The sequence below is a fragment of the Tamandua tetradactyla genome, chromosome 20 (genome assembly GCF_023851605.1).
Source record: "Tamandua tetradactyla isolate mTamTet1 chromosome 20, mTamTet1.pri, whole genome shotgun sequence".
Classification (NCBI taxonomy): Eukaryota; Metazoa; Chordata; class Mammalia; order Pilosa; family Myrmecophagidae; genus Tamandua; species Tamandua tetradactyla.
This window is the reverse complement of record NC_135346.1, coordinates 53,063,364-53,090,038: the sequence shown is the minus strand read 5'-3', so window position 1 is coordinate 53,090,038 and position 26,675 is coordinate 53,063,364. Positions and strand designations below refer to the sequence as shown.

General features: G+C 37.7%; 1 protein-coding gene and 1 long non-coding RNA gene across 2 annotated transcripts in view; one reads left to right on the top strand and one right to left on the bottom strand.

The window, feature by feature from the left end:
* LOC143664605 (uncharacterized) overlaps positions 1-26,675 on the top strand; it is a 46,170-nt gene that overhangs the window by 3,428 nt on the left and 16,067 nt on the right. The gene's annotated exons all lie outside the window — the stretch shown is intronic.
* On the bottom strand, positions 1,046-26,496 carry SMIM23 (small integral membrane protein 23). The gene is made up of 4 exons (XM_077138101.1): positions 26,317-26,496; positions 1,904-1,955; positions 1,632-1,699; positions 1,046-1,370 (listed from the first exon to the last, which is right to left on the bottom strand). The coding sequence occupies exons 1-4, from the start codon at positions 26,404-26,406 to the stop codon at positions 1,158-1,160; spliced, it is 423 nt and encodes a 140-aa protein (XP_076994216.1). The 5' UTR covers positions 26,407-26,496; the 3' UTR covers positions 1,046-1,157.

Here is a 26,675-nt window from a genome sequence, read left to right as displayed (position 1 = left end):
AGCCTATAAACTTCTTGTTCATGGCCCCATAAATATTTCTTGATTGACGGAAAGGAGCTGTGAATATTTGTCTTCTCAAGCAAAAGTCATTTTCTCTCCCAAAGGGAAATCTACTCTGTGGATGATGAAAGTGAGCTGCTTATTAGCTTTACTGGGTAACATTTTGCTAATCTCATTCAAATAATAATGGACTTATAAGTTATAAAAGATAGTCACACTCTTCTTCTTAAGTGTGTAGTTTGTAGTTTCCACAACGAAGAAATTGAAGACAGAGGGTGAAATATTCCCATATTATTACAGCATTTAACTTGGTGCTTTTGAGCCAGACTGACCCATTCACCTGTGGTGACTCTGTTGATTAGGTACCTCTCATCCCAACCTCAGCAATTGTTTTCAACTATCTCTCTTCATGCTGGCCCTTGCCTGCATTTGGAATCTGTCTGGGGCCTGGCCTTGGAACATGACTCGCACAGTTTAGCTTTTGTAGTATTGACTTGGTTTTGCACGTGGTTTGCCATCACTGTGCTGTATTTGTGACCGTGTGGATAAATTAAGTCAGGTCATTGTGGAATGGTCAGAGTCCTTTGTAAGAGGGAGATCTGCTCTGGATCACCGACTTGAACCATCTCTTCTCCTCCTGCCACAGCTGATTGGATCAGAGAGGTCATCCAATCCAAAGGCTGGCTAGGGTACCGAGGAAGCTCCAGTCAATGAGATGGGCCAGTCATAGCACACGTCCCATCCCTCACTTCTAGAGTTTGACCTGGGAAATGTGGACAGTATCACACATAATCAGTAGAAGTTGGAAAGCTGTGGGGAAAGGAAGGGAAAAATGAGACCAGAAGGACTCAGGAGCAGAAGCTGGAGAAGAGATATACAGAGCAGAGGCAAGGAAGCCAATCAGAGGCAAGGAGAGCTGACCCAGCCACACAAAGGGAAGCAGAGACCCAGAGTGTGGCCAAGCCAAGGGCTCAGGTGTCCTGTGGCTGGCTCTGTCAGCATTCAGGAATCAACAGCAGTACAATCAGCAAACTTATTTTCCCCACTACTTTATTTTCCTGCCTGCCTTGAACTTCAAGTGTCAGAGTTCACTACTTAACAGAGGAGCCCTGGGAACTGCCCTTGCCCATACTTTGTCTGTCCCAGGTCCCAGCTCCTCACAAGTGACTTTTGAGGGTGGAGCAGGGCTCTTCCAGGTCTGCCTCTCCCAGGAGTGCATCTAGCCACTCCTCCAGGTCTCGTACCAGCTGCTCCAGCTCCCGTACCTCTTCTTCCAGCTTCTCCAAGAGAACATGCAAGTTCTCCTTCAACCAGCTCCTGAAGACCTTTATCAGCTTTTCTGAGGGTTCACTGGTCTCATATTCAAGGCCCTGAAAGGCAGACACTGAAGTTGCATCTTGAGCTTTTTCTTGTGGGACCACCTGACCACTGGCTTTGAGGTTTCCTGGGCTCTTTCATGTCTCTGAGCCTTTGTACTGGCTCTTCATTCATACCCATTTCCCACTTTTACCACCAGGCCAACTTCTATGTATCTTTCAAGACTCAACTGATCAATGGTGCTCCCTGGGAAGCCTTTCCAGATTTCCTCAGTCAAGTTTGTTACCCCCTCAGCATCTCCCTGTATGTGTTACCTGGGAAGTCACAGGATTTTGGGGGTAGTTACATTCTCTGATCCTTTCTGACATCTCCCAACTTTTTCCTGAAACAAGGCACAAATATCAAGTCTTAATAATGGTAACTGAACTCTTTAGTTGGAATGAACATTGTTGGTCATCCCAGTGGACTGAAGTGGGGAAGGAGAGCAGGTTGTGGACACCCCCTTGGCATGCAGCCATCTCTAGAATACCCTTCCCCACTCCATGCGGACTCCGTTTCTCCTATCTTGGAGACACCGAATGCTCACCTGATATCCATGTGCCCAAGTACAGCACCAAGACCAGCAAGGCCACCAGTGTCTGGGGAGCAAGAGCAGGAGGAGGGAAGAGGAGGGTGAGTTCAGGGGGAACATCTGTGCCCTTCTCACAGGGCCAGACATGGGATGCTATAAGGTAGTTTATAGAACTTAACTTCTTCCCTAGTTATCTGAGCCACCCATGGTTACTACAAACCCCAAACATTGTAGATGCAGATAACATGGCAATTACTGACATTTAATTTGTATTTCCTCTCCATTTTCCCCTTCTGAAAAGGAAGGCTCACCTTTGTTCTCACCCTTCATCTCAGTTTTATTTGATCCTTAAAAAAATCAATTTTATCATATATTTACATACAATAAAATGCATGTATTTATATGTGCAGTTTTGATGAGTTTTGACAAATATCTGTGCTTATAGATTACACCTTAATCAAGATATAGAACATTTCCATCCTAGAAAGTCCCCTCATGTCCTTTTGCAGTGGGTTGCCCCCCTTCAGCCCAGAAGGAAACACTAATCTTCTTTCTGTCACTATGGAGTTTTGCCTGTTCTTTAACTTTATGTAAATGGAATCTCATAGTATATATTCTTTTGTGTTTAGCTTCTTTGCTCAGCATAATGTTTTTTAAAATTAATTTACTAATTTTAAAATTAATTTTTAATTAAAAAATATAACAAAAAACACAAACATTCTTAGCATATGATCATTCCGTTCTACATATATAATCAGTAATTCACAATATCACATAGTTGCATATTTATCATGATCATTTTCTAGAACATTTGCATCAATTGAGAAAAAGAAATAAAAAGACAACAGAAAAAAATCCATACATACCATACCCCTTACCCCCTCCCTTTCATTGATCACTAGCATTTTAATTTAAATTTATTTTAACATTTGTTCCCCCTGTTATTTATTTTTATTCCATATGTTTTACTCATTTGTTGATAAGGTAGATAAAAGGAGCATCAGACACAAGGTTTCACAATCACACAGTCCCATTGTGAAAGCTATATAGTTATACAATCATCTTCAAGAAACATGGCTACTGGAACACAGTTCTACATTTTCGGGCAGTTCCCTCCAGCCTCTCCATTACCTCTTGAATAACAAGGTGATATCTATTCAATGCGTAAGAATAACCTCCAGGATAACCACTAGACTCTGTTGGAATTTCTCAGCCATTGACACTTAATTTTGCCTCATTTTGCTCTTCCCCCTTTTGGTCGAGGTTTTCTCAATCCCTTGATGTTGAGTCTCAGCTCATTCTAGGATTTCTGTTCCACGTTGCCAGGAAGGTCCACACTCCTGGGAGTCGTATCCCATGTAGACAGGGGGAGGGCGGTAAGTTTGCTTATTGTGTTGGCTGGAGAGAGAGGCCACATCTGAGCAACAAAAGGAGTTCTCTTGGGGGTGACTTTTAGGCCTAATTTTAAGTAGGCTTGACGTTTTCTTTGTGGGGTTAAGTTTCATATGAACAGACCCCAAGACTCGGGGCTCAAACTATAGCTTTTATTGTCCCCACTGCTTGTGAGAATATCAAGAATTCTCTACTTGGGGAAGTTGAATTTCCTCCCTTTTTCACCATTCCCTTCAACATAATGTTTTTGAGATGAATTCATGTTTTTCTGTTTTCGCTTTCTTTGCTGCGTGGTATTTTATTGTACAAATATGGTACAATGAATCTGTTCATCCATGATAGACTTTGAATTGCTTCCAATTTGGGGATACTATGAATAAAACTGCTGTTTTATTTATTTTATACTTGCATACATAGCTCTGTGTGGGCATGTGTTTTCCTTTCTCTTGGGATAATATCCCACAGTGCAAATGGTGGGTCATATGGTAAGTATATGTTTATAACAAAGTACTAAACTAATTTCCAAGTCAAGTCCTTTGTACCATTCTCATTCTTACCAGCAATATATGAAAGTTCTAGTTGCTCCATATCCTTGCCAACACTTGGTATTGCCAGCCTTTTTAATGTTAGGCATTTTTACCGACTGATTTAGATTTAGGCATCTGGGTTTTGTATGAATTTCCCTAATGATTAATGATATTTAGCTTCTTTTCATTTACTTATTGGCCATTCATAACCTCATATATTCTCTTTTATGGCTTGTCTATTAAAGTCTTTTGCTCAATTTTTATTGGGTTATTTGTCTTATTATTGAGTAAGTTATTAGAGTTCTTCATATATTTCAGATAGAAGTCCTTTGTTATAGTTTTGTATTGTGAATATTTTCTCCAAATTTGTGTCTTGCTCTTTCATTTTCTTGCCATTGTTATTTGAAAAGGTTTCAATTTTGATGGCATATATTCACCAATTATTTTTTCGTTTTGGTTCATGCTTTTTGCACACAATCTAAGAATTTTTTGCCTATTCCTAGGTTATGAAGATTTCCTGCTTTATTTTCTCCTGTAGATTTATTGTTTTAGCTTTTATATTTGGATCTGTGGCCCATTTTGAATTACTTTTTGTATACAGTGTGAAATAGGAATTGAGGTTTCTTTTTTTTTTTTTCATATGGATATCCAATAGTTCAAGCATTATATGTTGAAAAGACCATTTTCCCCTATTGGATTACATTGGAGTCTTTGCCAAATATATATCCACCATATATCTGTGGGTCTATTTCTGGACTCTATTTTGCTTCATTGATCAATATATCTATCTTTTTTTTTTCTCATTGCATAATGTTTATTACAGCGTTTATGCATAAAATTTTCTTTCTTTAAGTTGACAGGATAAAATGCTAGCTGAAAAAGATGGTATAGCTCTTATAATGCAAATGCTATAAACAAAACAAAAATGCACATGATCGTTTTATAGAATAATACAATTTAAAAACAAAATTATTAGGATCATCTTCTTCAAAAAATTAAGAATGTGAAAATCACAATATATCTATCTTTACACCAGTACTATTTTATCTGGATTTTGTAGCTTTATAGTAAAACTTGAAATCAGGTAATATAAATTTTTTAACTTTGTTCTTTTTCAAACTTGTTTTAGCTATTCCAGGTCCTTTGCATTTTCATATACATTTTAGAGTCAACTTATCAATTTCTAAAGAAAAAATGCTGAGATTTTGAGAGGGATTACATTGAATCTATAGGTAAATTTGGGGAAAAGGAACATCTTAAAAACCATCCACAAACATGGCATATGTCTTCACTGGATTTTCTTTCATTTCTCTTAGCAATGTTTTGCAGTTTTCAAATGTAGAAGTCTTACATATCATTCTAAAGTATTTTATGGTTTTGATGGTATTATGGGCTATTTGGGCTATTAATGGCATTGTTTTTAAAATTTTATTTCCCAATTTTTTGTTGCTAGTCTATAGAAATTCAATAGATTTTTCTCTGATTTTTTTATTAGAGAATTATCAGGTGTACAGAAAATCAGTTCTCATATATGCCTCGTCTCATACACAGATTTTCCTATTAACACTTATTGTTAGTGTGGTATTTTTGTTACAATTGATGAAACATTACTACTATAATTATAATAGTATGATATTAATTATAATTATACTATTGCCTATACTATACCAGTTTATTCTATACTGTACTATAATATGTCATTGCTGCTATAATTATACCGTTGAGTATAGTCCAGTGTTGATATTAGGGTTCACTGTTTATGTTGTACAGTCCTATGCTTTTAAAAAAATTTCTCTTCTAGTAAAATGTATGCAAATTAAAATGTTCCCTTTTAACCATGTTCAAATATATAATTCAATGATGCTAGTTACATTCACAGTTTTGTGCTATCATCAACACCATCTGTACCAAGACTTTTCCATCAGCCCAAACAGGAAGTCTTCCCATTCCCTGTACCCATCTGTGCTGGTTTGAAAGGAAGTATGCCCCCTAAGAAAAGCCATGTTTTAATATAAATCCCATTTCTTAAAGGTAGAATAATCCCTATTCAATAGTGTATGTTTGAAACAGTAATGAGATCATCTCCCTGGTTGATGTGATTTAGTTAAGAATGGTTGTTAAACTGGATTAGAGGATGACATGTCTCCACCCATTTGAGTGGGTTTTGATCAGTTTCTGAAGTCCTATAAAAGAGGAAACATTTTGGAGAATGAGAGACTCAGAGGGACTCAGAGAGAGCAGAGAATGCTGCAGCACCATGATGCAGAGTCCACGAGCCAGCAACCTTTGGAGATGAAGAAGGAAAGTGCCTCCCAGGGAGCTTCATGAAATAGGAAGCCAGGAGAGAAAGCTAGCAGATGATGCTGTATTTGCCATGTGCCCTTCCAGCTGAGAGAGGAGCCCTGACTGTGTTCACCATGTGCCTTTCCAGATGAGAGAGAAACCCTGAACTTCATCGGCCTTCTTGAACCGAGGTATCTTTCCCTGGATGCCTTTGATTGGACATTACTATAGACTTGTTGCAATGGGGACATTTTCTCGGCCTTAGAACTGTAAACTTGCAACTTATTAAATTCCCCTTGTTAAAAGCCATTCTGTTTCTGGTATATTGCATTCCAGCAGCTAGCAAACTAGAACACCATCTCAGACCCTGGTCGCCTGAATTCTAGTTTCTGACTCTACGATTTGCTTATGCTAAGTATTTCACATCTGTGAGATCTTAGATTATTTGTCCTTTTGTGTCTGGCTTTATGGAAGTCTTCAAGTTTCATCCATGTATCAGAATTTCATTCCTTTTATGACCAAATTATATTCCTTCGTGTGTATATATACTGCATTTTGTTTATCCATTCTTCTCTTTTTTTTTTTGTTTACACGGCAAACATTTTAATGATTGTTGTTGAGCGTACATTTTGGAATTTTTTTCCTTCAAATTGCAACAAGTTAAATAAATGTTTATAATATACAAAGGAAAATACAACCAAAAGTAAAACTTGTTTTAAGTGTGTCCTACATCTAGACCAGTGTTTATTTTCTTAATATATTTTTAGTTTTGAGCTGCACAAGCGCACTTAAGAATTTGGTCTTTATAGTGTAGCATTTAGTAAAATAAAAATATACTCTTAGCTCAAAGAAATAAAAGTGTTGTACCTGATTATATGTCAAACAAAAGAAAGAATGCTAGAATACTCTGATAATGCAGGCATCATTAAAAAGGAAAAGAAAAAGCTTGAGATGTTATAACTCTTTATATTTTAAGGAAGAAGGATTTTTCCTTTTTGCATGGGCAGGCACCGGGAATCGAATCTGGGTCTCCGGCATAGCAGGCGAGAATTCTGCCTTTGGAAAGCAGGATTTTTGACCAAGTAGTTTAAAAGCTGGCAAAACAGGGATCAGTGATGGCAACTCTAGTGTATGGAGTATGAAATGACAAACTTTTCACAAAAGCAGTGTTAGAAATTTCCCAGGGAACACTGAAGACCTGAGAAGCTGTTTTCCGGAGCATTCAAATGGGGCCACCGTCCAGTCACGTAAGCCCTTATAGTGATGCAGTGTTCTGTGCTACAAACTTGCTGGTTATCCATTCATCTCTTGGGGCACAATTGGGTTGCTTCCATCTATTGGCAACTGTGAATAATGCTGCTATGAACACCAGTGTGCAAATATCTGTTTGAGCCCATGCTTTCATTTCCTTTGAGTATATACCTAGAAGTAGGATTGCTGGGTCATATGGTAATTCCACACTCACTTTCTGAGAAACTGCCAAGCTGTTTTCCACAATAGCTAACTCTTTTACATTCCCACTAACAATGAATGAGTGTTCCTATTTCTCCACATCCTCTCCGACACTTGTTATTTTCAGCTGTTTTAATAGTAGCTATTCTAGTAGGTATGAAATAGAATCTCCCTGTAGTTTTGAGTTACATTTCTCTAATCACTGATGATGTTGAACATACTTTCCATGGGATCTTTGGACATTTGTATATATTCTTTGGGAAAGTGTGTGTTCAAGCCTTTTGGTCATTTGTAAATTGAGCTGTTTGTCTTTTTGTTGTTGAGTTGTGTGATTTTTAAAATATTCTGTATATTAAACACTTATCAGATATTTTCCAAATATTTTCTCTCATTCTGTAGTAGGTTGTCTTTTAACTTTAATGATGAAGTCCTTTGCTGCACAAAAGTTTTTAATTTTAATGAGGTCTCACTTATCTATTTCTTCTTTTGTGCTTTGGATATAAAGTCTAAGAAACCATTGCCTAACACAAGATCCTGAAGATGCTTCTCTAGGTTTTCTCCTAGGATTTTTATGATTCTGGTTCTTATATTCAGGTCTTTGATGCATTTTGAGTTGATTTTTTATATATGGTGGGTGGTAGGGTTCCATCTTCATTCTTTTGCATGTGAACATCCAGTTTTCTTGGCACCATTTGTTGAAGAGACTGTTCTTTCCTCAAATGAGTGGATTTGGCACCTATGTGAAAAATTAATTGGTAATAAGTATGAGGTATTATTTCTGAATTCTCAGTTCAGTTCCATTGGTATGTCCTTATACCAGTACCATGCTGTTTTTTATTAGTGTAGATTTGTGATGTTTTTAAATGCAATCTTATTGACATATACCCACATACATTTATAATCATCTAAAGTATACAATCAATGACTTACGGTATCATCATATAGTTCTACATTCATCACCACAATCAATTTTTAGAACATTTTCATTACTCCTCCCCAAAATAGAAATAAAACTTAAAAAGAACATGAAACCTCCCATATCCCTTACCCCCACCTGCCTAGTATTTATTTATTGTCTTTATTTTCTTCCTCATCTGTCCATACACTGGACAAAGGGAGTGTCAGTCACAAGGTTTTCACAATCACATGGGCACGCTGTAAAAGCTATATAGTTATACAAAGCTACTTACTGGATTGCAGTTCAACAGTTTCAGGTATTTACCTGAAACTGTTCTAGCTATTCTAATACACTAGATGCTGAAGAGAAATATCTATATAATGCAAAAGAGTAACCTCCAGAATGACCTCTTGGCTCTATATGAAATCTCTTAGCCACTGAAAGCCTATTTTGTTTCATTTCTTTTCCTCCTTTTGGGAAAAAAATGCTTTCTCAATACCACGATTCCAGGGCCAGGCTCATCTCTGGGAGTCATGTCCCACATTGTCAGGGAGATTTACATCCCTGAGAGTTGCATCTCATGTCATGGGGAGGGTAGTGAGTTTATTTGCCAAATTGGCTAAGGGAGAGTGGCCACATATGAGCAACAAAAGAGGTTCTCTGGGGGTGACTCTTAGGTACAATTATAACTAGGCTTAGCTTCTGTTTTGCAGAAATAATTTTCATAAGGGCAAACCCCAAGATTCAGGCTTGGCTTGTTAAATTGGTAGTTCTCAGTGCTTGTGAGAGCATCAGGAATTCCCCAGGTGGGAAAGTTCAATATTTCCACATCTTTCTCAAGTCCCTCAAGGGTACTTTGCAGACACTTTTTTATTTTGTGCCCAAATTATTTTGGGATGTATCAGGGTTTTACATTAATCTGTACAAAATAACAAGATCTCATTCCCTATTCAAGGTTCCATGTAATTATGTTGTTTGTGAATAGACTGCTGAAATAGGTTAAATTAGATAGTGTGCTACAGAAAATATGTAATAAGTTTTAGAAGAAGATGTGAGTCCTCCAACTTCATTCTTTTTTCTCAAGATATTTTTGACTATTTGGGTCCCCTTACCATTTCATATAAATTTGATGATTGGCTTTTCCATTTCTGCAAGACGATTATTGGAATTTTGATCAGAATTGTGTTGAATATGTAAACTGCTTTGGATGGAATTGACATCTTTGCAATATTTAGTCTTCTAATCCATGAACTCAGAATATCCTTGCATTTATTTAGATCTTCTTTGCTTTTTTTTTTTTTAGCAATATGTTGCAGTCCATGTATAAGTCCTTCATATCAGTGGTTAAATCTATTCCTACATATTTGTTTAGTTGCTATGGTATATGAACTTTTTTCCTTGATTTCCTCTTCAGATTGTCTCTTATGAGTGTATAGAAACACTATTTATTATTGCATGTTGATCTTGTACCCTGACACTTTGTTGGATTAATTTATCAGTGCCAGTAAGTTCATTGTGGATTTTCAGGATTTTCTATATATAGGATCATGTCCTCATCATAGGAAAAATTTTATTTCTTTCATTCTGATTTGGATGTCTTTTATTTATTTTTCTTGTCTAATTGCTAGAACTTCTAGTACAATGTTCAATAACGTAGTAACAGTAGACATCTTTGCCTTATTTCTTGTCTTGGAAGAAAAGAATTTCAATGTTTCACCATTGAATATGATGTTAGCTGTGTGTTTTTCATATATGCCCTTTACCATATTGTGGAAGTTTCCTTCTATTTCTGGTTTTCTAAGTGTTTTTATCAAGAAACAGTGCTGGATTCTGAATCAATGGATTCAGGAAAGGAATCAATTGATATGATTATTGTTCTAGTTTGCTAGCTGCTGGAATGCAATATACCAGAAATGGAAGGGCTTTTAAAAAGGGGAATTTAATAAGTTGCGAGTTTACAGTTCTATGGCCTTGAAAATGTCCCATTTAAAGCAAGTCTATAAAAACATCCAAAATTAAGGCAACAACAAGAGGTTGCCATCACTCAAGAAAGGCCGAAGAAGTTCAGGATTTCCCTCTCAACTGAAAAGGCACATGATGAACATAGCAATGTCTGCTACTTTCTCTCCAGGCTTCTTGTTTCATGAAGCTCCCCTAGGGGCATTTTCCTTCTTCATCTCCAAAGGTCTCTGGCTGCTGTCCATGCCTCTGATACTCTGTCATTCTGAAGTTTTCTCCAAAATGCTTCCTCTTTTAAAGAGTTCCAGTAAAGAAGATGGCGGCTTAGTAAGGCGCGCGGGTCTTAGTTCCTCCTCCAGAACAACTACTAAAGAACTAGAAACAGTACAGAACAGCTCCCGGAGCCACGACAGAGACCAGACACTCAGCGTACCCCATTCCGGACCGGCTGGACCGGCTAAGAGACTCTGCTGCGGTGAGGTCCCCGAGAGGCGCGCGCTTCCCTGGGCCGCGGTGGCTGGCGGCCGGAGCCCCTCCCTCCCTCCTTCCCGGACTGGCTGGGAGCTTTGGACTGGGTTCCCCAAGCCACGGTGGCCAGCGCCCCTCCCCCACGCACAGCTTCCCAGGCCAGCTGGGAGCCTCGGAGTGGCGGTTCCCCAAGCCGTGGTGGCCGGTGACTGGAACCCCTTCCACACGCACGGCTTCCCGGGCCGGCTGGGAACCTTGGATCGGTGGTTCCCCAAGCCACGGCGGCCCTCCCACACATGGCTTCCCAGGCCGGCTGGGAGCTTTGAACTGGCGGTTCCCCAAGCAGCGGCGGCCCGTGACCCTTCCCCACGTGTGGCTTCCTGGGCCGGCTGGGAGCCTCAGATCAGCGGTCCCCCAAGCCACGGCGGTTGGCGCCCCTCCCCCACAGGTGACTTCCCGGAGGGAAAGGAAAGAGTCTCCAACAGTAGTAGAGACTGAGCCCAACCTAACACTAATAGTGGCATTAATGAACAACTTCTGACTACTAAATATAGGCCCTCAGCTCAGGCGAAACTGATCAAGGCGGAAGTCGCCGATTGGGCTAACTGAAAAAGAGGAAAGGAGGGGAAACAGAGCCTTCTGCGGCTGTTTCTACGTAGGCTTCATTGCCTCTGGGCTCAGCGCTGGGATTACACAGGTTACAACTGCCCCGAATGCAGAAACAGGCTGCTTTCAGGGCTCTCTACCACCTGAACCTTCCCCGTGGAAGGGGTGAAATGCAACTCAGGTGGAATCCCTCTCTCAAGGAATTCAGATCCCAGGACTTCACAATTTGAAGTCATTAAAACCAACCTACAACCTTTCCTCTGTCTCCACCACACACCCAGCAGCGAGAGTCTTCCAAAGTTAAAGGAGCCACAACATCTTTTTCAGGTGGGACCCACAGAAAGACAAGCACCACATACTGGGCAGGATAAGAAAAACAGAGCCCAGAGACTTCACAGGAAAGTCTTTCAACCTGCTGGGTCCCACACTCAGGGAAATCTGATTAAATGCCCAGAGGCCAGCAAAAAATAATGGATCACACCAGGAAAGTTGAGGATATGGCCCAGTCAAAGGAACAAACCAATAGCTCAAATGAGATACAGGAGCTGAGACAACTAATTCTGAATATACGAACAGAAATGGAAAACCTCTTCAAAAACCAAATCAGTTAATTGAGAGAGGACATGAAGAAGGCATGGGATCAACACAAAGAAGAAATGGAAAGTCTGAAAAAACAAATCACAGAACTTATGGGATCAAAAGACACAGTAGAAGAGAAGAAAAGACAATGGAAACCTACAATGGTAGATTTAAAGAGACAGAAGCTACAATTAGTGAACTGGAGGATGGAACATCTGAAATCCAAAAAGAAACAAAAACTATAGGGAAAAGAATGGAAAAACTTGAGCAGGGGATCAGGGAATTGAATGATAATATGAAGCGCACAAATATACGTGTTGTGGGTGTCCCAGAAGGAGAAGAGAAGGGAAAAGGGGGAGAAAAACTAATGGAAGAAATTATCACTGAAAATTTCCTAGCTCTTATGAAAGACCTAAAATTACAGATCCAAGAAGTGCAGTGCACCCCAAAGAGAACAGACCCAAATAGGCGTTCTTCAAGACATTTACTAGTTAGAATGTCAGAGGTCAAAGAGAAAGAGAGGATCTTGAAAGCAGCAAGAGAAAAACAATCCATCACATACAAGGGAAACCCAATAAGACTATGTGTAGATTTCTCAACAGAAACCATGGAAGCTAGAAGACAGTGGGATGATATATTTAAATTACTAAAAGAGAAAAACTGCCAACCAAGACTTCTATATCCAGCAAAATTGTCCTTCAAAAATGAGGGAGAAATTAAAACATTTTCAGACAAAAAGTCACTGAGAGAATTTGTGACCAAGAGACCAGCTCTGCAAGAAATACTAAAGGGAGCACTAGAGTCAGATACGAAAAGACAGAAGAGAGAGGTATGGAGAAGAGTGTAGAAAGAAGGAAAATCAGATATGATATATATAATACAAAAGGCAAAATGGTAGAGGAAAATATTATCCAAACAGTACTAACACTAAATGTTAATGGACTGAATTCCCCAATCAAAAGACATAGAATGGCAGAATGGATTAAAAAACAGGATCTTTCTATATGCTGTCTACAGGAAACACATCTTAGACCCAAAGATAAACATAGGTTGAAAGTGAAAGGTTGGGAAAAGATATTTCATGCAAATAACAACCAGAAAAGAGCAGGAGTAGCTATATTAATATCCAACAAATTAGACTTCAAATGTAAAAAGTTAAAAGAGACAAAGAAGGATACTATCTACTAATAAAAGGAACAATTAAACAAGAAGACATAACAATCATAAATATTTATGCACCGAATCAGAATGCCCCAAAATACGTGAGGAATACACTGCAATCACTGAAAAGGGAAATAGACACATCTACCATAATAGTTGGAGACTTCAATTCACCACTCTCATCAATGGACAGAACATCTAGACAGAGGATTAATAAAGAAAAACAGAATTTGAATATTACTATAAATGAGCTAGACTTAACAGACATTTATAGGACATTACACCCCACAACAGCAGGATACACCTTTTTCTCAAGTGCTCATGGATCATTCTCAAAGATAGACCATATGCTGGGTCACAAAGCAAGTCTCAACAAATTTAAAAAGATTGAAATCATACACAACACTTTCTCTGATCATAAAGGAATGAAGTTGGAAATCAATAATAGGCAGAGTGCCAGAAAATTCACAAATATGTGGAGGCTCAACAACACACTCTTAAACAACGAGTGGGTCAAGGAAGAAATTATAAGAGAAAATTAGTAAATATCTCAAGGTGAATGAAAATGAAAACACAACATATCAAAACCTATGGGACGCAGCAAAGGCAGTGCTAAGAGGGAAATTTATTGCCCTAAATGCCTATATCAGAAAAGAAGAAAAGGCAAAAATTCAGGAATTAACTGTCCACTTGGAAGAACTGGAGAAAGAACAGCAAACTAACCCCAAAGCAAGCAAAAGGAAAGAAATAACAAAGATTAGAGCAGAAATAAATGAAATTGAGAACATGAAAACAATAGAGAAAATCAATAAGACCAGAAGTTGGTTCTATGAGAAAATAGAACCATCAACCCATCAACCATGGATTGATGGGCCCTTAGCAAGACTGACAAAAAGAAGAAGAGAGAGGATGCAAATAGACAAGATCAGAAATGGAAGAGGAGACATAACCACTGACCTCACAGAAATAAAGGAGGTAATAACAGGATACTATTAACAACTTTACACTAATAAATACAACAATGTAGATGAAATGGACCTAGAAAGGCATGAACAACCAACTTTGACTCAGGAAGAAATAGATGACCTCAACAAACCAATCACAAGTAAAGAAATTGAATCAGTCATACAAAAGCTTCCCAAAAAGAAAAATCCAGGACCAGACGGCTTCACATGTGAATTCTACCAAACATTCCAGAAAGAATTAGTACCAACCCTGCTCAAACTCTTCAAAAAAATTGAAGTGGAGGGAAAGCTACCTAATTCATTCTATGAAGCCAACATCACCCTCATACCAAAACCAGGCAAAAGATATTACAAAAAAAGAAAACTACAGACCAATCTCTCTAATGAATATAGATGCAAAAATCCTCAATAAAATTCTAGCAAACTGAATCCAGCAACACATTAAAAGAATTATACATCATGACCAAGTAGGATTCATCCCAGGTATGCAAGGATGGTTCAACATAAGAAAATCAATTAATGTAATACACCATATCAACAAATCAAAGCAGAAAAATCACATGATCATCTCAATTGATGCAGAGAAGGCATTTGACAAGATTCAACATCCTTTCCTGTTGAAAACACTTCAAAGATAGGAATACAAGGGAACTTCCTTAAAATGATAGAGGGGATATATGAAAAACCCACAGCTGATATCATCCTTAATGGGGAAAAATTGAAAACTTTCCCCCTAAGATAAGGAACAAGACAAGGATGTCCATTATCACCACTATTATTCAACATCGTGTTGGAGGTTCTAGCCAGAGCAATTAGACAAGAAAAAGAAATACATGGCATCAAAATTGGAAAGGAAGAAGTAAAACTATCACTGTTTGCAGATGATATGATACTATACGTCAAAAACCCAGAAAAATGCACAAGAAAACTACTAGAGCTAATAAATGAGTACAGCAAAGTTGCAGGTTACAAGATCAACATTCAAAAATCTGTAGCATTTCTATACACTAGCAATGAACAAGGTGAGGGGGAAATCAAGAAACAAATTCCATTTACAATTGCAACTAAAAGAATAAAGTATTTAGGAATAAATTTAACTAAAGAGACAAAAGGCCTATACAAAGAAAATGACAAAAAAACTGTTAAAAGAAATCACAGAAGACCTAAATAGATGGAAGGGCATACCGTGTTCATGGATTGGAAGACTAAATATAGTTAAGATGTCAATCCTACCTAAATTGATTTACAGATTCAATGCAATACCAATCAAAATCCCAACAACTTATTTTTTGGAAATAGAAAAACCAATAAGCAAATTTATCTGGAAGGGCAGGGTGCCCCGAATTGCTAAAAGTATCTTGAGGAAAAAAACGAAGCTGGAGGTCTCACGCTGCCGGACTTTAAGGCATATTATGAAGCCACAGTGGTCAAAACAGCATGGTATTGACATAAAGATAGATATATCGACCAATGATATCGAATAGAGTGCTCAGATATAGACCCTCTCATCTATGAACATTTGATCTTTGATAAGGCAGTCAAGCCAATTCACCTGGGACAGAACAGTCTCTTCAATAAATGGTGCCTAGAGAACTGGATATCCATATGCAAAAGAATGAAAGAGGACCCGTATCTCACACCCTATACAAAAGTTAACTCAAAATGGATCAAAGATCTAAACATTAGGTCTAAGACCATAAAACAGTTAGAGGAAAATGTAGGGAGATATCTTATGAAACTTACAATTGGAGGCGGTTTTATGGACCTTAAACCTAAAGCAAGAGCACTGAAGAAAGAAAGAAATAAATGGGAGCTCCTCAAAATTAAACACTTTTGTGCATCAAAGGACTTCATCAAGAAAGTAGAAAGACAGCCTACACAATGGGAGACAATAATTGGAAATGACATATCAGATAAAGGTCTAGTATCCAGAATTTATAAAGAGATTGTTCAACTCAACAACAAAAAGACAGCCAACCCAATTACAAAATGGGAAAAAGACTTGAACAGACACCTATCAGAAGAGGAAATGCAAATGGCCAAAAGGCACATGAAGAGATGCTCAATGTCCCTGGCCATTAGAGAAATGCAAGTCAAAACCACAATGAGATATCATCTCACACCCACCAGAATGGCCATTATCAACAAAACAAAAAATGACAAGTGCTGGAGAGGATGCGGAGAAAGAGGCACACTTATCCACTGTTGGTGGGAATGTCAAATGGTGCAACCACTGTGGAAGGCAGTTTGGCAGTTCCTCAAAAAACTGAATATAGAATTGCCATACGACCCAGCAATACCATTGCTAGGTATCTACTCATAGGACTTAAGGGCAAAGACACAAACGGACATTTGCACACCAATGTTTATAGCAGCATTATTTACAATTGCAAAGAGATGGAAACACCCAAAATGTCCATCAACAGACGAGTGGCTAAACAAACTGTGGTATATACATACGATGGAATATTATGCAGCTTTAAGACAGAATAAACTTATGAAGCATGTAATAACATGGATGGACCTAGAGAACATTATGCTGAGTGAATCCAGCCAAAAACTAAAGGACAAATACTGTGTGGTCCCACTGATGTGAACTGACATTCGAGAATAAACTTGGAATATGTCATTGGTAACAGAGACGATCAGGAGTTAGAAATAGGGTAAGATAATGGGTAATTGGAGCTGAAGGGATACAGACTGTGCAACAGGACTAGATACAAAAACTCAAAAATGGACAGCACAATAATACCTAATTGCAATGTAATTATGTTAAAACACTGAATGAAGCTGCATCTGAGCTATAGTTTTTTGTTTGTTTGTTCTGTTTTTTATATATATATTTTGTATTTTTTATTTTTATTTTTTTCTCTATGTTATCATTTTATTTCTTTTTCTGTTGTCTTGCTATTTCTTTTTCTAAATCAATGCAAATGTACTAAGAAATGATGATCATACATATATGTGATGATATTAAGAATTACTGATTGCATATGCAGAATGGAATGATTTCTAAATGTTGTATTAGTTAATTTTTTTTAATTAATAAAAAGAAAAAAAGAGTTCCAGTAAACTGATCAAGACCCACCTGGAATGGGTGGAGTCATATTTCCCTCTAACCCAGGGTTAATACCCACAATTGGGTGAGTCACATCTCCATGGATATAACTTAATGAAGTTTCCAACATACAGTATTGAATAGGGGTTAAAAGAAATGGCTGCTCCACAGATTGGATTAGGATTAAGTTGTGGCTTTTCTAGGATACATAAATCCTTTCAAATCAGCACAATCATGTTGTGATTTTCCTCCATTCTATTAATGTGGTTCATTATATTAACTGATTTTCTTATGTTGAACCATCCTTGCATACCTGGGACAAATTCCACTTGATCATGATGTATAATTATTTTCATGTGCTGTTGGATTTGTTTTACTAGTATTACATTGGGGATTTTTGCATCTATATTCATAAGGAATATTGATTTGTAATTTTTTGAGGTATTTTTACCTGGCTTTATTTTAGAGTGACACTGGCCTCATAGAATGAGTTAGAAAGTGCTCCCTTCTCTTCAATTTTTTTGAAGAGCTTGAGCAGAATTGGTGTTAATTTTTGGAATATTTGGTAAAATTTATCCATTTGGTCCTGGGATTTTCTTTGTTGGGAAGTTTTTATTTTTATTTTTTTATTTTTTTTTTATTTTTTATTAACAGAAAGAAAAAAAAAAAGGAAATTAACACAACATTTAGAAATCATACCATTCTACATATGCACTCAGTAATTCTTAACATCATCACATAGATGCATGATCATTGTTTCTTAGTACATTTGCATCGGTTTAGAGGAACTAGCAACACAACAGAAAAAGATATAAAATGTTAATATAAAGAAAAGAAATAAAAGTAGTAGTAATAGTAAAAAACAACAACAACAAACAAACCAACAAGCAAACAAAAACAAAAAAAACCCTATAGCTCAGATGCAGCTTCATTCAGTATTTTAACATGATTACTTTACAATTAGGTATTATTGTGCTGTCCATTTTTGAGTTTTTGTATCTAGTCCTGTTGCACAGTCTGTATCCCTTCAGCTTCAATTACCCATTGTCTTACCCTGTTTCTAACTCCTGCTGAACTCTGTTACCAATGACATATTTCAAGTTTATTCTCGAATGTCCGTTCACATCAGTGGGACCATACAGTATTTGTCCTTTAGTTTTTGGCTGGATTCACTCAGCATAATATTCTCTAGGTCCATCCATGTTATTACATGGTTCATAAGTTTATCTTGTCTTAAAGCTGCATAATATTCCATCGTATGTATATACCACAGTTTGTTTAGCCACTCTTCTGTTGATGGAGATTTTGGCTGTTTCCATCTCTTTGCAATTGTAAATAACGCTGCTATAAACATTGGTGTGCAAATGTCCGTTTGTGTCTTTGCCCTTAAGTCCTTTGAGTAGATACCTAGCAATGGTATTGCTGGGTCGTATGGCAATTCTATATTCAGCTTTTTGAGGAACCGCCAAACTGCCTTCCACAGTGGTTGCACCCTTTGACATTCCCACCAACAGTGGATAAGTGTGCCTCTTTCTCCGCATCCTCTCCAGCACTTGTCATTTTCTGTTTTGTTGATAATGGCCATTCTGGTGGGTGTGAGATGATATCTCATTGTGGTTTTGACTTGCATTTCTCTAATGGCCAGGGACATTGAGCATCTCTTCATGTGCCTCTTGGCCATCCGTATTTCTTCTTCTGGTAGGTGTCTGTTTAAGTCTTTTTCCCATTTTGTAATTGGGTTGGCTGTCTTTTTGTTGTTGAGTTGAACAATCTCTTTATAAATTCTGGATACTAGACCTTTATCTGATATGTCGTTTCCAAATATTGTCTCCCATTGTGTAGGCTGTCTTTCTACTTTCTTGATGAAGTTCTCTGATGCACAAAAGTGTTTAATTTTGAGGAGCTCCCATTTATTTATATCCTTTTTCAGTGTTCTTGCTTTAGGTTTAAGGTCCATAAAACCACCTCCAGTTGTAAGATCCATAAGATATCTCCCAACATTTTCCTCTAACTGTTTTATGGTCTTAGACCTAATGTTTAGATCTTTGATCCATTTTGAGTTAACTTTTGTATAGGGTGTGAGAGATGGGTCTTCTTTCATTCTTTTGCATATGGATATCCAGTTCTCTAGGCACCATTTATTGAAGAGACTGTTCTGTCCCAGGTGAGTTGGCTTGACTGCCTTATCAAAGATCAAATGTCCATAGATGAGAGGGTCTATATCTGTTGGGAAGTTTTTGATCAGTGATTCAATCTCTTTACTTGTTATTGTTCTGTTGTGATCTTCTATTTCTTCTCCTCCTTTTTTTTTTTTTTGTGCATGGGCTAGGCATAGAACTATTGTCTCCTGCATGGCAGACAAGCATTCTACTTCTGAATCACTTGTGCATCCTTCTATTTCTTCTTGAGTCAATATAGACACTTTGTGTATTTTGAGGAATTTGTCCATTTCATCTAGGTTATCTCATTTGTTGGCATACAATTGTTCATAGTATTCTGTTATATTCCTTTTTATTTATGTGGGATTGGTAGTAATGGTCCCCCTTTCATTCCTCATTTTAGTTATTTCGATCTTTGCTCTTTTTTACCTTGTCAGTCTATCTTAATGTTTGTTGATTTTCTTCGTCTTTTCAAAGGACCTGCTTTTGGTTTTGTTGATTCTCTCTATTTTTTAAAACTCTCTATTCTTATTATCTCTGCTCTAATCTTTATTATTTACTTCCTTCTATTTGCCTTTTTTTAGATCCTCCAGTTGTGAGGTTAAGTCTCTGATTGTTTTTAATATAGACATTTAAAGCATTTAGAGTTATTATGAATTTTTCTTTGCTTCATCCCATAAGTTTTGGCATGTTGTGTTTCTTTTTTTTTTTTCCTAATTTCCCTTGTGATTTCTTTTTTTTACCTATTGGTTCTTTAATACTGCATTGTTTAATTTCTATATATTTGTGTATCTTTTAATTCTCTCTGTTATTGATTTCTGGTTTCATTCCATTGTGGTCAGAGAAGATGCATTGTATAATTTCAATATTTTTTAATTTACTGAGTCTTTTTTGTGATTTGACATATGGTCTATCCCAGAGTACTACCCATGTGTACTAGAGAAAAATGTGTATCCTGCTACTGTTGGGTTAATCATTCTATTTATGTTTATTTGGTCTGGATGGCTTACAGTGTCATTCAAGACTTCTGTTTCCTTGCTGATATTCTGAATGTGGTTTATTGAAGTGTCCTACTGTCAAAGTAGAACACTCTATTTCTCCCTTCAAATATGTTAATATTTGCTTCATATATTTTGGGCTTTACCATTAGGAGCATATATATTCACACTTGTTGCATATCAGCATATGGTGATCTTATTTTTCCTTTGTAATAGTTTTTTGCTTTAAAGTCTATTTTATCTGATATTGTATAGCCACCCCAATTCTCTTTTGTTTATTATATGCATAGTATATATTTTCCATCTTTTCACTTTTATCCTACTTATGTCCTTGAATTTAAGGTGAGTTTCTTGTAGACAGCATATAGTTTGGTCAAACTTTTAAATCCATTCTCTGCCAATCTCTGCCTTTTGACTGGAAAGTTTAATCCATTTACATTTAAAGTAACTGTTGATAATGCATGACTTTATTCTGTCATTTTTCTATTTGGTCCTTTTAAGTCTTATACCTTTTTTGTCCCTCAACTCTTCAGTTAATTCTTATTTTCATATTTATTTAATTTTGTGATGTGGCCCATTTTGAGTCTCTTTCCATTTCTTTCTCTATAAAATTTCATATTTTTTGGTGGTTACTATGAGACTTAAATTTAACATCCTATAATGATAACAATCACAGCTTATTTGATACCAATATAAATTCAATAGCATACACATACACTATTCCTGTACCCTCTGGCACCCCTCACCTTTTGTTGTACTTATTACTGATTATATCTTTATACATTGTATTTCCAATCATTACTTTTTACTAAGAAACAAAAAATAAGGAGTAAAAAGTGGGATGACAAAAAATACAGTACAAAAGTATTAGCATTTATACTTACTCATATGGGTACTTTTACTGGAAAGCTTTATTTCTTTATGTCACTTCAATTCATTCTCTAGTATCCTTTCCTTTCAGGCGAAAGAATTCCCTTTACCACTGCTAATAGGACAGATATAAATGATGATTTCCCTCAGTTTTTATTTATCTGACAATTTCTTAATTTCACCCTTACTTTTTATTTTTATTTTTTGGCATGGGCAGGCTCTGAGAATCAAGCCCAGGTTTCCAGCATGGCTGGGGAGAATTCTGCCACTGAGTCACTGTTGCACAGCCCTCACCCTTATCTTTGAAAGAGAGAATTACCAGACATAAAGTTGTTGTTTGGCAATTGTCTTGTTTAAGCACTTTAAATAGTTCATCCTCTGGCCTTGTTTCCCCCATGATTTCTGATGAGAAATCAAAACAATCTTATTGGGATTCCCCTGAACATAATATGTTGCTTTTTTCTCTTAAAACCACTCTCCTTGTCCTTGGCATACAATAGTTTGGCTAGCAGGTATCTGGGGTAGGTTCTCTTTGAGTTTATCCTGTTTGTAGTTTGATATGCTCCATGAATATGCATTTGCATTAAATTTTGGAAATGTTCTGCCATTATTTCTTCAATATTTCTTCTGCCCCTTTCTCTCTCTCTTTTCTCCTTTTGGGACTCCCATAAGTGTATTTTGGTATGCTTGATGGTATCCCATATCTTAGGCTCTGTTCACCTTTTTCATTTTTTTCTTTCCTGCTCCTTGTCTGAATAATTTCAATTGTCTTGCCTTCAAGTCCACTGATTCTTTCTTCTGCCAGCTCCAATCTTTGTTGAAATGCTCATGGAATTTTCATTTCAGTTATTGTGGTTTTCAACCAATTGGTTTCTTTTAAAATTTTCTCTTTACTGAGATTCTCGTATTGTTTGTTCATTGTTTTTCAGATATCCTTAGATTTTTTTTTCCTGTTTTCCTTTACCTCCTTGAACATACACGAAGATCATTTAAAAACATTTTTTTAAAAAGTCTTTGTCCAGTATATCCAAATTCTGGTCTTCTTCATTGACGGTTTCCAGATTTTTATCTTGTTCCTCTGGACAACCCATCATTTCCTCTCTTTTTTTGTTTGTGTTGCAATCTTTTGTTGCGTACTCGACACTTTAAAAATTTAAAGTGTTAACTCTGGGATTTAGTTCCTGAACTGTCTTTTCCTTAAGTTTGTATTCAGCTAGTGATATGACAGACATTTTCTTGATTGTCAGGAGCTAACAGAAAAAAATGCAAAAAAATACATTTCACATTCTTGAAATTGGCCATGTTGGCTGGTGGTCTCCTTCAGAGTTTAGCCATCATATAACGAATATTGGATGGAGGTGGATGTTAAGTGCAAGGTCCTCTGTGTCTTTTCTGAGCCTGCATCTTGTCCTGGGCTAGTGCTTGCTCATGGCCTTAGGAACTTCTCCATTTACTGGGTTTCAAATGCCTTTACTTCTTGTGACATACACTCTCCCCCTCTCCCTTCTGAGTGCTCTATTTTATGATTTAAAGCAGATAATACTTTGCCCCAGTCCACTTTGACTTATTGTTTCTTACACTTCTTTAGCTGTTTTCAAGCTCCTTCTGCCATCAAGGCAAGTTCTGGGAGGGTGAGCCTGAGAGGAGTTTCCCTTCTCTTGTAGGCTGCCATCTAATAGATTGGGATGGGCATTGGGAACCCCAGTATGCACATAGGATTACCCTCCAGGACAGAACCAGGAACCACAAATGGAGCATAGGCTGTTTCCATACTGTACCATGGAGAGAGTAGAAGATGAGCCATGAAGTTATCCTATCATTTTTAAAGCTGCATTTTCTTGATTTGGCACTCATCCAGTTACTGCAATTATTTAAATGTTTTCTGGAGTTGTGAGAATGATGTCTCTGCCACTTTTTTGTGAGTTGTTCAAAGAGTCTGTGGGGGAAGGTCACCTTAGAGCATCTTATATCTTCTTCTTGGTCGACCAGGGTAAGTAATTGATTTTTTTTTATTAATTAAAAAAAAGAAAAGAAATTAACACAACATTTAGAAATCATTCCATTCTACATATGCACTCAGTAATTCTTAGTATCATCACATAGATGTATGATCATCATTTCTTAGTACATTTGCATCGATTTAGGAAAAGAAATAGCAAAACAACAGAAAAAGATATAGAATGTTAATATAGAGAAGAAAATTAAAATAGTAATAATAATAAATATATATATATAAAAGGAAAAATAAAAAAACAAAAACAAAAGATACAAACAAACAAACAAACAAAACAACTATAGTTCAGGTGCAGCTTCATTCAGTGTTTTAACATAGTTACATTACAATTAGGTATTATTGTGCTGTCCGTTTTTGAGTTTTTGTATCTAGTCCTGTTGCACGGTCTGTATCCCTTCAGCTCCAATTACCCATTATCTTACCCTGTTTCTAACTCCTGCTGGTCTCTGTTACCAATAATATATTCCAAGTTGATTCTCGAATGTCGGTTCACATCCGTGGGACCACACAGTATTTGTCCTTTAGTTTTTGGCTAGACTCACTCAGCATAATGTTCTCTAGGTCCATCCATGTTATTACATGCTTCATAAGTTTAGCCTGTCTTAAAGCTGCATAATATTCCATCGTAGGTATACACCACAGTTTGTTTAGCCACTCGTCTGTTGATGGACATTTTGGCTGTTTTCATCTCTTTGCAATTGTAAATAATGCTGCTATAAACAGTGGTGTGCAAATGTCCGTCTGTGTCTTTGCCCTTAAGTCCTTTGAGTAGATACCTAGCAGTGGTATTGCTGGGTCATAATCCATTCTGCCAGTCTATGTCTTTTGATTGGGGAATTCAGTCCATTAACTTTTAGTGTTATTACTGTTTGAATAATATTTTCCTCTACCATTTTGCCTTTTGTATTATATATATCATATCTGATTTTCCTTCTTTCTACACTTTACTCCATACCTCTCTCTTCTGTCTTTTCGTATCTGACTCTAGTGCTCCCTTTAGTATTTCTTGCAGAGTTGGTCTCTTGGTCACAAATTCTCTCAGTGACTTTTTGTCTATAAATGTTTTAATTTCTCCTTCATTTTTGAAGGACAATTTTGCTGGATATAGAAGTCTTGGTTGGCAGTTTTTCTCTTTTAGTAATTTAAATATATCATCCCACTGTCTTCTAGCTTCCATGGTTTCTGCTGAGAAATCTACACATAGTCTTATTGGGTTTCCCTTGTATGTGATGGATTGTTTTTCTCTTGCTGCTTTCAAGATCCTCTCTTTCTCTTTGACCTCTGACATTCTAACTAGTAAGTGTCTTGGAGAACGCCTATTTGGGTCTATTCTCTTTGGGGTGCGCTGCACTTCTTGGATCTGTAATTTTAGGTCTTTCATAAGAGTTGGGAAATTTTCAGTGATAATTTCTTCCATTAGTTTTTCTCCTCCTTTTCCCTTCTCTTCTCCTTCTGGGACACCCACAACACGTATATTTGTGCGCTTCATATTGTCATTCAGTTCCCTGATCCCCTGCTCAAGTTTTTCCATTCTTTTCCCTATAGTTTCTGTTTCCTTTTGAAATTCAGATGTTCCATCCTCCAGTTCACTAATTGTAGCTTCTGTCTCTTTAAATCTACCATTGTAGGTATCCATTGCTTTTTTCCATCTTTTCTACTTTGTCCTTCACTCCCATAAGTTCTGTGATTTGTTTTTTCAGATTTTCTATTTCTTCTTTTTGTTCAGCCCATGTCTTCTTCATGTCCTCCCTCAATTTATTGATTTGGTTTTTGAAGAGGTTTTCCATTTCTGTTCGTATATTCAGCATTAGTTGTCTCAGCTCCTGTATCTCATTTGAACTATTGGTTTGTTTCTTTGACTGGGCAATATCTTCAATTTTCTGAGCGTGATCCGTTATTTTCTGCTGGTGTCTGGGCATTTGATCAGATTTCCCTGGGTGTGGGACCCAGCTAGTTGAAAGGTTTTTCTGTGAAATCTCTGGGCTCTGTTTTTCTTTTCCTGCCCAGTAGGTGGCGCTCGTGGTGCTCGTCTGTCTGCAGGTCCCACCAGTAAAAGATGCAGTGGCTCCTTTAACTTGCCAATCCGAATCTCGCAGTCGGCCCGGGAAACCGAGCGTGGAGGGGGGGGTCACCGGCCACCGCAGCTTGGGTGAATGCCGGTCCAAATTGCCCAGCTGGCCCAAGATGCCAAGCATGGCGGGAGGGCCCCGCTATCCAACGTTCCCAGTTGGACCGGAAAGCCACGTGTGTGGAAGGGACCCCAGTCGCCAGCCGCCCCGGCCTGGGAAAGCGCGCGCCCCTCGGGTATCTCACTGCAGCGGATTCTCCCTGCCCGTTCAGCTGTTCCAGAATGGGGTACGCTGTCTTTTTGGTCTCTGTCGTGGCTCCGGGAGCTGTTTCGTATTGTTTCTGTTTCTTTAGTTGCTGTTCTGGAGGAGGAACTAAGACCTGCGCGTCTTACTAAGCCGCCATCTTCTCCGGAAGTCAGTAATTGATTTTTTAATATTGACCTTGTAACTTGTGCTACAAGGGGGAAAGAGTTTGGTTTTTCACAACTAAGTGTGATGTTACTTGTAGGCTTTTCATTATTGTCTTTTATAAAGTTGAACATGCCTCTTTCTAGTACTGGTTTTCTGAGAATTTAACATGAATGAGTATTGAATTTTGTAAAATGCTTCTGTGTCCACTGAGATATCATATGATTTTTTCCTGACATAAGCTCCAGGAGCTTTACAATGCAGATGTGCCACTTTGCTTCATTCATTCATGGACTACCTATTGTGTGTCAAGCACTGTTCTAGATACAAGGGATATAGCAGTAAGCAAAATTAAAAGCTTGCCCTCTTGGAGCATACATCCTGCTAGCAATGCTGAAGATGAAATAAGATAGTGTTATAATAACTTCAGCAAGAAGTGCCTAAGGAACTTAAGTTGGGATCCAGGGAAAGTTTGGCTGATGACCCATTCTTGACTTTGAGGGCCCTATAGTCTGTTAGGAAGTCCAGATGGAGTGGGGAAAAAAAAAAGGGCTGGCCTCACCTGCTTCTTGTCCTCAGAGTTGCTGACCCTTCTCCTTTCCAACAGCTCAGCTACCAACCGCCCCCTACTGCCCATCTGCTGGATCACCATGGCCTCAGGTCAGGCTGCCTGAGTGGAACCAGGCACTCCCACCTGACAGGAAGATGGGCAGCTTTCCCCTCCCCCACCTCTTGTCACTAAGCATCCTCCAACCTTGAGTTCTGATGTCACAGAAGGTGAGAGGTGGCAAGGCCCTCACTTTCTCACCACCCTGATTTTTATCCCTTTCTTTCACATTTTTTTTTCATATCAATGTGAAAACAAAGACCAAAAAGAAATGCATCAAAAGATTATATTTCAATCAGTGGCTGAGAGTTCAA